The 11299-nt window shown below is 55.9% G+C and overlaps 1 protein-coding gene across 2 annotated transcripts; it reads left to right on the forward strand.

Annotated features, from left to right (window-relative positions):
- Positions 1 to 561: 561 nt before the first annotated feature.
- On the forward strand, positions 562 to 10893 carry DOHH (deoxyhypusine hydroxylase). 2 transcript variants are annotated; one of them, XM_033197049.1, is made up of 5 exons: positions 562 to 1077; positions 3300 to 3646; positions 6086 to 6162; positions 9357 to 9594; positions 10044 to 10893. In XM_033197049.1, the coding sequence occupies exons 2-5, from the start codon at positions 3373 to 3375 to the stop codon at positions 10391 to 10393; spliced, it is 939 nt and encodes a 312-aa protein (XP_033052940.1). In that variant the 5' UTR covers positions 562 to 1077; positions 3300 to 3372; the 3' UTR covers positions 10394 to 10893. The 2 variants fall into 2 exon arrangements, with proteins under 2 accessions (XP_033052940.1, XP_033052939.1); XM_033197048.1 differs by having other exon boundaries at positions 562 to 1049.
- Positions 10894 to 11299: the final 406 nt, after the last annotated feature.

The following is an 11299-nucleotide window of genomic DNA, read 5'->3' on the forward strand; positions in this document are numbered from 1 at the left end:
TTTTGAGATGGAGTTTCACTCTTGTCACCCAGGCTGGAGTGGAATGGTGTGTGATCTTGGCTCACCGCAACCTCTGCCCCCAGTGTTCAAGCGAGTCTCTGGCCTCAGCCTCCTGAGTAGCTGGGATGACAGGCACGCACCACCACACCCAGCTAATTTTTGTATTTTTAGTAGAGACGGGGATTTCACCATGTTAGCCAGGCTGGTCTCAGACTTCTGACCTCTGGTGATCCATCCAGCTCGGCCTCCCAAAGTGTTGGGATTACCGGTGTGAGCCACCGCACCCGCCCTCTTTCAGGTCTTTCTTCAAATGTCACCACCTCACATTCTGGCCACCCTTCCTGAAACTGCTCCCCCTATACATACACCGCCCTTGGCTACCGAATTTTTTTTCTCGTTAGCCTTTTCCACTATCTAATAGGTATTGCGTTTACTTATCCTGTTATTTTCTGTCTCCGTAACAACACTGTGAGGCATACGAGGGTAAGGGCTGCAGGCTGTCTTGTCCTTAAGGTCCATGTACTATTTATTACATACGTGAATGAATGAACGACTACATTTCTTCGTTTTTTTATTCCTCATCTACTTAGGGTTCGAGCTCCCTGAGCCCATTGGCCACGCCTCTGGAGTCTGACCACGCCTAGAAACACTGCGCATGCTCCGTCGGTAGCCAGCCCAGGCTCGGCGCCGAATCGGCAGAAACCATTCTCACTTCTCGTACCGCAGTGGGGGGGTTGGTGATAATTTTTTCCCGTGAAAGGGCATACGTTGCCCGTCCCGTTCCCCGAGGAATGCACTAGGAATACTGTTCCTGTCCTTGCATGAGCTATGGCACCAGCACCGACTCGGGCTTCCGGGCCTCTCTTCTGCACGGGAGCCTCTCGCTAGGTCTCCCCCGGGGCTGCGTTGGTGCAGTCCGGCACGGTCACGTGGGGGAGAAAATGGCGGCCCCCATACCGCACTGCGAGCGTCGCGGCAGGTGAAGCGGTGGTGGCGGAGGCGTCCGCGGGAACTGGCCGGGCCGACGGGCCCTGAGTCTCCAGAGCTCGGTGAGGCGTCCCAGAGGCGGCGATCACGGTGCGGGGCCCGGGTCTGGCGGACGGTGGCACCGGGAGCGCCTCGTTAGGGAATCCGTTCTCAGGGATTCGCTGGCTGTGGATAGGGCGGGTTAAGGGGTCTCGAGTCCCGGCAATCTCTTTTCTCTGGGATTTTTTACATGAAAGAGTGCCTGCCTCACGTCCTGAGGCTCCTATGTCGTACGGCAGGGTCTCGATGGTCCCCAGTGCCCTGCCAGCTCGCACAGGCCTGGCCTCTGTGGTTTCTGATGACCCCTCTTTAAAGGTGTCACTCTCCAGTGATGGTCACCTGTGCTTAGGTGGCCACACCGCCCTCGTCAGGCCCAGGCAGCCTTGCTGATGCCACTGTTAACCAGCGAGGGCTGCCGGCATGCCATAGCCTGCCTGTCCTGAGATGAAGCGTCCTCCAGGTTCTCAGCCGATCTGGAGGAAAGAGAGGGGTCCCTTCTCCCCTCTTTGGCTGTGTTCTTTCATCCTAAGTCATTCAACAAAGCGTTGGTGGTTTAGAGCCCGACTCTGGAGCCAGACTTCCTGGATTCCTAACTCTTCAGGCTGCTCCCAAGCAAGTTCCCAAGCACAGTCCCAAACTGTGCCTCAGTTTCCTCACCTGTAAAATGGGGACAATCTTAGTAACTACCTCATAGGGTAGTGATGTGGATTGAATGAATTAATGAATGTAAAGAGCATGGAGTGCCTGGCGCATAGCAAATGCTACGTGAGTGTCAGTGGCTATTGTCATGGTTATCGTTTTTATTTATTTTGAGACAGGGTCTTGCTCTGTCACTCAGGCTGGAGAGCAATGGCACGATCTCGGCTCACTGCAAGGTCCGCCTCTCGGGAGTTCAGGCGATTCTCCTACCTCAGCCTCCCGAGTAGCTGGGATTACAGGCACCCACCACCATGCTCAGCTAATTTTTGTATTTTTAGTAGAGATGGGGTTTCACCATGTTGGTCAGTTGGTCAGAATGGTCTCGAACTCCTAAACTCAGATGATCTGTCCACCTCGGCTTCCCAAAGTGCTGGGATTACAGGCGGAGCCACCGCGCCCAGCCGGTTATTGTTTTTATTGAGTCCTACTGCGTGCTGGTCATTGCACTAAGTGCTGGGAATACAACAGTGACTAAGATAGACTCAGTCCCAGCCTTCAGAGTTCTATTCTGATGAGGGATAAGATCAACCACAAGCAACTAAACCAATAATTTCCAATATGATATCTAGGAGTCTTCGGTGCCATGGAGAAAAATAAAGCCAAACAAGCGAAAAGAGATGAAAGAGAACATTGTCCATTGTGATCAGGGAAGGTTTCCATGAGGAACTGACATTTGAAACCCAGGAACGTGAGAGGAGCATGGGTGTTCCTGGACCAAACTGAGGGTCGGAGTGCTATTTCTCATGGTCCAATAACGAGATGCAGATTAACTGGGGAGGAAGAGAGTTTTTATTTCTGTAACCAGCTACAGGGAGAAGGCCTGGAAAATATCGCCAGACCAACTCAAAATGACAAAGTTTTCCAGAGCTTATATACCCTCTAAGCTATACATCTACATGTAAGTGTGCATTCATTTAAAGACATAAGTGACTAACAATCTATGAGATCTGAATCCTGAAGACCTTCCTTTGGAACCTCAGTAAATTTACTTAATCTGAATGGGTCCAGATGCTGGGGTAATCACCCTTAACTTGTCTCCTGCTAAATCATGGAGGTTTGGGGAGTTCTTCAGACACCCAGTAAAACTTGTTTAATCCTAAACGGGTCCCGTTAAGAATTCCTTCATTATTGGCTGGGAGCAGTGGCTCAAGCCTGTAATTGCAGCACTTTGGGAGGCCGAGATGGGCAGATCCCCTGAGGTCAGAAGTTCGAGACCAGCCTGACCAACATGGAGAAACCCCATCTTTACCAAAAATATAAAGCCATGAATATTGGGTGGGGATTGCTAGGGACATTTTGGGGGTCATCTGTCCCTCTGGCTGCTGTGTGGAGAGCAAACAGTGGAGGTCATTTCTGATAGGCCCATAGGTGAGAGGCAGTGCAGAGACTGAGGCCCAGAGAGAGAAAGCAACTTATGGAACGCTGCACAGCTAGTAGGGGGGTTGGAGCTGAGCTTTCAGCCCAGATGCTCAGGTTGGTCAGTGGGTAGGAAGTTGCCTCGCCCAGTTCCTAGGAACACGCCAACGAACTGGTGAAGGGGGCTTCTAACCTGAGCTCTCATTTTTCTGCCGTAGGTTCTCACACCCCCCCCCCCCCGAGGTTTAGCCTGAGCAGGGTTGTGGAAGGCCGGGGCCCACTGACAGTACGATGGTGACGGAGCAGGAGGTGGATGCCATCGGGCAGACGCTGGTGGACCCTAAGCAGCCCCTGCAGGCCCGCTTCCGGGCGCTGTTCACGCTGCGCGGGCTCGGCGGCCCAGGCGCCATTGCCTGGATCAGCCAGGCCTTCGCTGACGATTCCGCCCTGCTCAAGCATGAGCTGGCCTACTGCCTGGGCCAGATGCAGGATGCCCGTGCCATCCCCGTGCTGGTGGACGTGCTGCAAGACACCCGTCAGGAGCCCATGGTGCGCCATGAGGCAGGTGAGCACCTGTCTGTGTCCCGGGCACCTGCTCCCTCCTGCCTGACCTCTTCATGACCCCACGTGTCCCTGTTCTCACTCAGGTGATAAATACCAGGGTGGTCAACTGCCCCATAAGGCACCAGATAGTAAATACCTGCAGCTCTGCAGCCAGACAGCGATTCAGTGAAGCCAGCATAGGTCGTCTGTCACCAAATGGCTAAGGTTGCGTGCCCAGACAATCCCAATTGGGTGGGGGGCAGGGGCGGTGGCTCAGGCCTGTAATCTTAGCACTTTGGGAGGCCCAGGAAGGTTTGAACTCAGGAGTTCAAGACCATCCTGGGCAACATGGCAAAACCCTGTCTCTAGAAAAAATACAAAAATTAGCCAGGCACGGTGGCATGTACCTGTAGTTCCAGCTACTTGGGAGGCTGAGGAGGGAGAATCGCTTGAGCCCGGGTAGTCAAGGTTGCAGTGAGCCGTGATCGCGCCACTGCATTCCAGCCTGGGCAACAGAGTGAGATCCTGTCTGTAAAAAAACAAAAAACAAACTTCATTTGTAAATGCTCAGATTTGAATTTCATATAAATTCCATCCATCAGGAAGTATTATCCCTTTAATTTTTTGTTTTAAACCATTTATTTGTTTTGAGTCAGTCTCGCCCTGTCACCCAGGCTGGGGTACTGTGGTGCCGTCTTGGCTTACTGCAACCTCTGCCTCTCGGATTCAAGTGATTATCCTGCCTTAGCCTCCCAAGTAGCTAGCATTACAGGTGTGTGTCACCACGCCTGGGTGATTTTTGTGTTTTTAGTAGAGATGGGTTTTGTCATGTTGGCCAGGCTGGCCTTAAGTGATCCACCTGCCTCGGCCTCCCAAAGTGCTGGGATTACAGGCGTGAGCCACCACGCCCAGCCTTAAACCCTTAAAAGTGTTTTAAAAACCAGTTTTTGCTCATATAAAAACAGGCGACAAGCCATAGATCCCCACTCCTAATGTATGTTAGATTTACTCCACTCATTGGACATACCTTTTTGAGCACCTACTGTATGCCAGGCTCTGTCACGTATGTGAGAGACAAAACAGTGACAAGACAGATACAAGCCAGGCATTGTGGCTCACGCCTATGGTCCCGGCTACTCAAGAGGCTGAGGCAGAAGGATTACTTGAGCCAGGGAGGTTGAGGCTGTAGTGGGCCAGGATCGCACCACTGCACTCCAGCCTGGGCAACAGAGCGAGACCCTGTCTCAAAAAAAAAAAGACTGTTCAGGTCAGGTGTGGTGGCTCACGCCTGTAATCCCAGCAATTTGGGAGGCTGAGGCGGGTGGATCACCTGAGGTCAGGAGTTCAAGACTAGCCTGGACAACATGGTGAAACTCCGTCTCAACTAAAAACACAAAGAAGTTAGCGGGGCGTGGTGGCGGGCACCTGTAATCCCAGCTACTTCGGGAGGCTGAGGCAGGAGAATCGCTTGAACCCGGCAAGCGGAGTTTGCCTTGAGTGGAGATCACGCCATTGTACTCCAGCCTGGGCCACAAGGGCAAAGCTCTGTCTAAAAAAAAAAAAAAAAAAAAAAAAAAGACTGTTGTAGCAAGGGCCCTAGACAGCAAAGGACGCCAGTGAGTCAGGTAGCTGGTGCGTCTGTGTCACTGGGATTGTGTTCCTGTGTTTCTGTAACCAGTGAGTTCATTTGCAATCAGCGCGTGGGAGGTGCCTGACAAAGAGCGTGTGTTGGCGCACACGGGACTGACTCTTCCCGGCAGAGGGGGCCTGCCAGGCAGGTGCACAAATGCAAACTGCAGCCTTCAGGAAAGGCAAAAACCACCAGCTCAGCTGCCTCACAGGCAGGGCCCTTGAACTCGATTCTGAAAAAAATCAAACGAACATCTGCACCCAGGGCTCTGCAGGGAGCCGCCGCCAGCCTAGCTCCGACCTGGGCTTGCTACGCCTGCGCTTGCGCCTGCACCCGAACCCACCCAAGTGCAGCCCCAGTGGCCCCAAAGTGGAGTCTCCAGCCGGCAGGCCTGGCCTGTTTGGGGCTTTTTTTTTTTTTTTTTTTTTGAGACAGGGTCTCACTGTGTCACCCGTGCTGGAGTACAGTGGTGTGATCATAGCTCACTGCAACCCTGACCTCCTGGGTTCTTGGAACTGCTTGTCAGTTGTGATCCCGAGTTGCAGGGACGTACTTGTCTCCCTGTCTCATGGTGCGGGCCGGGATCGGGTCCGTTTTGCTCTGAGCGGCAGCCAGGTGCGGTTCCAGGCAATGCCTGGCTCTGGAGAGGGGATGCTGATTGGTCCAGCGAGGAGCCTGTACCCACTGCTGCTCCAATCAGCCATGGCCAGAGGCGGGGCTTCCCCCACAGGGGCAGAGCCATGGGAGGGGTGTCCCCTGGTCGCCCAGGTAGCCGGGCATTTTCCACACATCCATCCCACCAACGTGAACTCTCTGGCTGCTGCTTCTCAGGGGAGGCCCTGGGGGCCATCGGGGACCCGGAGGTTCTGGAGCTCCTGAAGCAATATTCCTCGGACCCCGTCATCGAGGTAACCAGGCGCCCGCTTGTCTCCCTGCCAGTCTCGGGTCCCTGGGAAGCCCTACCCAGCCCTGCCCCAGCCCTGGCCTGGAGCAGCCTCAAACTCTCCCCATCTCTGGTTGCCAGGGCGACCATTTGGCCAAGGATGCCCCAGGGATGAGGGAGGCCAGGGCAACAATGCGGATAGACACTTGCTGAGCCCCATTTGGCAAAACGGCGACAACCAGCTTTGCTCACCCGCTTCCATCCTGGGCCTTGAGCCCCTGAGCTGGCCTGACCCCCTTTCTCTTAACCCCCACGTCCAGTCCCTCTGTCAAGACCCCTCTGAACCCACCCAGTGCCCTATACCTCTGATACCTTGCCCTGGCCCACCAGACCTCTTCAGGGGTCCCTGGCTTCCTTCCAACATTTCTTCTTGTTTTTTAAAATAACAGCTTTATTGCCAGGTGCTATGGCTCACGTCTGTAATCCCAGCACTTTGGGAGGCCAAGGCGGGTGGATCACCTGAGGTCAGGACTTCGAGATCAGCTTGGCCAACATGGTGAAACCCCGTCTCTACTAGAAATACAAAACTTAGCTGGGTGTGGTGGTGTGCGCCTGTAATCTCAGCTACTCAGAGGCTGAGGCAGGAGAATCACATGAACCTGGGAGGCGGAGGTGGCAGTGAGCTGAGATTGCACCACTGTACTCTAGTCTGGGTGACAGAGTGAGACTGTCTCAAAAAAAAAAAGTATTAGCTTTATTGAGATATTCACACACCTCCCATTCACCTTTCCATAGTGTGCCCTTTAGTGGTTTTACATACGTTCAGACTCGTGCAGCTATCACCACTGTCTAATTCCAGAACGTTCTCATCACCCCGAAAGTAAACCCATTGCCCCCCATCAGCAGTCACTCCACATCCCCTGCCCCGGCCCCTGCACCCGGCAACCATGCATTCCCTTCCTATCTCTGGATGGGCTGTCTTGGATATTTCATAGAAATGGGATTGCACACCGTGTGGCCTTCTGTGCCTGGCTTTTCTCACTGAGCATGACGTCCTCAAGGTGCATCCATGCTGTGGCCTATGTCAGAGCCTCCTTTTCCTTTCTTTTATTTTTGAGACGTAGTCTCACTCTCCCCCAGGCTGGAGTGCAGTGACGTGATCTCGGCTCACTGCAAGCTCCACTTCCTGGGTTCAAGCGATTCTCCTGCCTCAGCCTCCCCAGTAGCTGGGATTACAGGCACCTGCCACTGCGCCCGGCTAATTTTTGAATTTTTCTTTTTAGTAGAGATGGGGTTTCACCATCTTGGCCAGGCTGGTCTTGAACTCCTGACCTCATGATCCACCCGCCTTGGCCTCCCAAAGTGCTGGGATTACAGGAATGAGCCACTGCGCCCAGCCTTCTTTTTTTTTTTTTTTTTTTGAGACGGGAGTCTTATTCTGTCACCCAGTCTGGAGTGCAGTGGCCGGATCTCAGCTCACTGCAAGTTCCGCCTCCTGGGTTTACGCCATTCTCCTGCCTCAGCCTCCTGCCCCCCGCGTAGCTGGGACTACAGGCGCCCGCCACCTCGCCTGGCTAGTTTTTTGTATTTTTTTAGTAGAGACGGGGTTTCACCGTGTTAGCCAGGATGGTCTCAATCTCCTGACCTCGTGATCCGCCCGTCTCGGCCTCCCAAAGTGCTGGGATTACAGGCTTGAGCCACCACGCCCCCCTTTTTTTTTCTTTCTTTTTTTGAGACAGAGTCTTGCTGCAACGCCAGGCTGGAGTGCAATGGTGGCACAATCTCCGCTCACTGCAACCTCCGCTTCCTGGGTTCAAGCGATTCTCCTGCCTCAGCCTCCCCAGTAGCTAGGATTATAGGCACCCGCCACCACGCCTGGCTAATTTTTGTGTTTTCGGTGATCTGCCCACCTTGGCCTCCCAAAGTGTTGGGATTACAGGCGTGAGCCACAGCACCTAGCCTATTCTTTTATGTTCAGGTGGATCACCTGAGGTCAGGAGTTCGAGACTAGCCTGGCCAAAATAGAGAAACCCCATCTCTACTAAAAATAAAAAAATTAGCCTGGCGAGGTGGTGGGCACCTGTAGTCCCAGCTTCTTGGGAGGCTGAGGCAGGAGAATCGCTTGAACCTGGGAGGGGGAGGTTGCAGTGAGCCGAGATCGCACCACTGCACTCCAGCCTGGACGACAGAGCGGGCTTTGGGAATTGGTTAGTGCCCCTAATAATTGGTGCTCCTGACATGGCATTCCCCCGCATAAATAACATCAACTTTGACTCCTTCCCCCCTCTTTCCTGCTACTACTTGCATCCGCCATAGTAGAGGCCGGCACCCAGGACACCTTATTTCTATAAAGAAAAAAAATAATGAAACAAATTTTTATTTTATTAGTTTTTTCTTTATAGAGGCGAGGTCCCACTCTGTCACCCGGGCTGGTCTGGAACTCCTGGGCTCAAGCGATCCTCCTGCCTTGGGTCTCCCTAACTGCTGGGATTATGGGCATGAACCACCCCCTCCGGCCCCGTCGTTCCTTTCTGTGGCTGAGTCACGTTCCGTGGTGTAGACGGCTCATGCCCTGTCAGTCCACTCACTGTGGCTGATGCTTGGGTTATCTCTGCTTTTTAGCCATTATGAGTCATTCCACCACGGACATGCGTGTGCACGTGTTTGTGTGGACATGCGTGTTCCTTTCTCTCCTGCCACTTCTCGTCCACATCCCACCCTGACCCTCAGTCTTTCCTCCTCCGGGGCAGCAGTGGGTACGTGTGACACTCAATTCTGCTGTTCTGTTCCATGCTTAAAGCTCTCACCGTGTGTCATCACCTTTAGAACAAAATCCCAAGCCCTCGCCATGGCCCATAGGCCTCACCTAGTCAGGCTGGGCCCGGCGTGTCCCCTTGTACCTCATCCCTCCCGCAGGGTCCTGCCTCAGGGCCTTTGCACTTGCTTCCCCATCCCCGGGTCTCCACCTGACTCCCTCCCTAAGCTGGTTTAGGTCTCTGCGCCCACATCACTTCCCTGAGGCCCTCCCCAGCCCTCCAGCTGTCCCTATCACTTACAAGTCAGCCACCCCTGCTGGCTTACTTCCTGCCTGGAAGGATCGGTTAGTTACCCTGCCAGTGGCTCTCTCCCCTGCTAAGCTGCCATCCCGGGGGGATGGGGAAGGGCCCCCGTGGCCCCCCAGGACCAACTGCTGTCTGTCTGCCTACTCCCTCCCCGCAGGTGGCCGAGACCTGCCAGCTGGCTGTGCGCAGGCTGGAGTGGCTGCAGCAGCATGGCAGGGAGCCGACGGCAGGACCCTACCTCTCCGTGGACCCTGCCCCGCCGGCTGAGGAGCGTGATGTGGGGCGCCTGCGGGAGGCGCTGCTGGACGAGTCCCGGCCGCTCTTCGAGCGATACCGCGCCATGTTCGCCCTGCGCAACGCGGGAGGCGAAGAGGCAGCCCTGGCGCTGGCCGAGGGTGAGGAGGGGCTCCTGGGGTGGGGTCCTGGGCAGTGCCTCGCTGTGAGGTTCAGTGATGGCATCTGTGCGGTGGGGCCGCCGCCTGCCCCAGGGAACGGCATACCGGGGCTGGCCCCAAACATTTCCCATGGGGCCTGTTAAGAACCCGTGCGAGCGTCCCTGGGTCCCCACAGCTCCCAGCTCTTCCCGCCCCCATAGCTGCAGTCAGTTCCCCTGGACAGCCCTAATCACTGGGGCTGGGGGCAGGGGTGTCCTCAAGACAGAGCACTCCAGGTTGGGCATGGTAGCTCACGCCTGTTGTCCCAGCACTTTGGGAGGCCGAGGTGGGAAGATTGCCAGGACTTTGGGACCTGCCTGGGCAACATAGCAAGACCCCATGTCTTAAGAAAAGACAGAGCTCCCCTTCCCACCTCTCCTGACCCCAGCGAGTGCCCCTCTCCCCTGCAGGCCTGCACTGTGGGAGCGCCCTCTTCCGCCATGAGGTCGGCTACGTCCTGGGACAGCTGCAGCATGAGGCGGCGGTGCCCCAGTTGGCAGCTGCCCTGGCCCGGTGCGCCGAGAACCCCATGGTGCGGCACGAGTGCGCAGAGGCCCTGGGCGCCATCGCCCGGCCCGCCTGCCTGGCCGCGCTGCAGGCTCACGCGGACGACCCAGAGCGCGTGGTGCGTGAGAGCTGCGAGGTGGCTCTGGACATGTATGAGCACGAGACCGGGCGAGCCTTCCAGTACGCGGACGGCCTGGAGCAGCTACACGGGGGGCCCCCTCCTAGGGCCCCGCCCTCACCTGGGGCTCCCTGAGGACTCTTGAGGGCCGCTTCTCCCCCGCAGGGCTTTGGCGTCTAAACTGGGTGTGTGTGTGAATCGGTGTCATCGCTTGTGTCTTGCTGGGTGCACAGTTGCTGTCCTCCTTCTCTGGGACCGAGGAGCTGCCTTTGTGCTGTGACTCCGAGTCCACTGGCAGCTCCCCGGGGCCTAGTGCAGGGCTGTAGCGTGGAAGTTTCCAGGTTCAGGGGTGCGACTCTGCGGGAGGCTCTGGGATGCCCGGCTCAGGACAGGGGAGGATTGCCAGGGAAGCCAGGGGCAGAGCTGGGACTCTTGGAGGAGGCTGGCATTATGGCGGCTTCAGCTTCACTAGGAATGAAGCCCAGGGTCTGGGGGCCTCTGATTCCCGCACCCCCAGGCCTGGGCAGGGATGGGGTGGTGGTCCCTGAGTGGGTCAGGTAGGGCACAGGGGCCAGGGAGGGACAAGCAGACCCCACAGTGCTGCCCAGATGGAATATTAAATTATTTTTGCTGAACATTGACTCCTGAGTGTGTTGGGTGAGGGGAGCGTGGGAGGGAGGGAGAGGTGGGGGCTTTCAGGAAACGTTGCCCGAGAGTGTGTGTCCAGCCAACTCCCTCCAAGGGGGCTCTGGGGAAACCGTCCTCCAGCCTCGCCCTTCCCGGACCCCCATCTTCTCCCAGCTCCTCCGCGTGTGGCCAGGGACAGCCCACTTACCTCTCTGTAAAATGGGCAAAGCCGTAGCATCACAGGTGCACAGCTCCTGGTCTGCAGCCAGAGAAGCCAAAACCAGAAGACAGGCGGCAGAACGGATGGGAACCGACTGTCCACTGAGCAGTGTTCTCTGCCGCAGCGCCCGGTCCTGCCTCCGGGATGGCGGTTTCGCTTGTCATGGGGTGGGGGGTGGGGGTGTGTAGCTGGTA

The sequence above is a fragment of the Trachypithecus francoisi genome, unplaced genomic scaffold, assembly GCF_009764315.1.
Source record: "Trachypithecus francoisi isolate TF-2019V2 unplaced genomic scaffold, Tfra_2.0 Lachesis_group5, whole genome shotgun sequence".
In the NCBI taxonomy this organism is placed as follows: Eukaryota; Metazoa; Chordata; class Mammalia; order Primates; family Cercopithecidae; genus Trachypithecus; species Trachypithecus francoisi.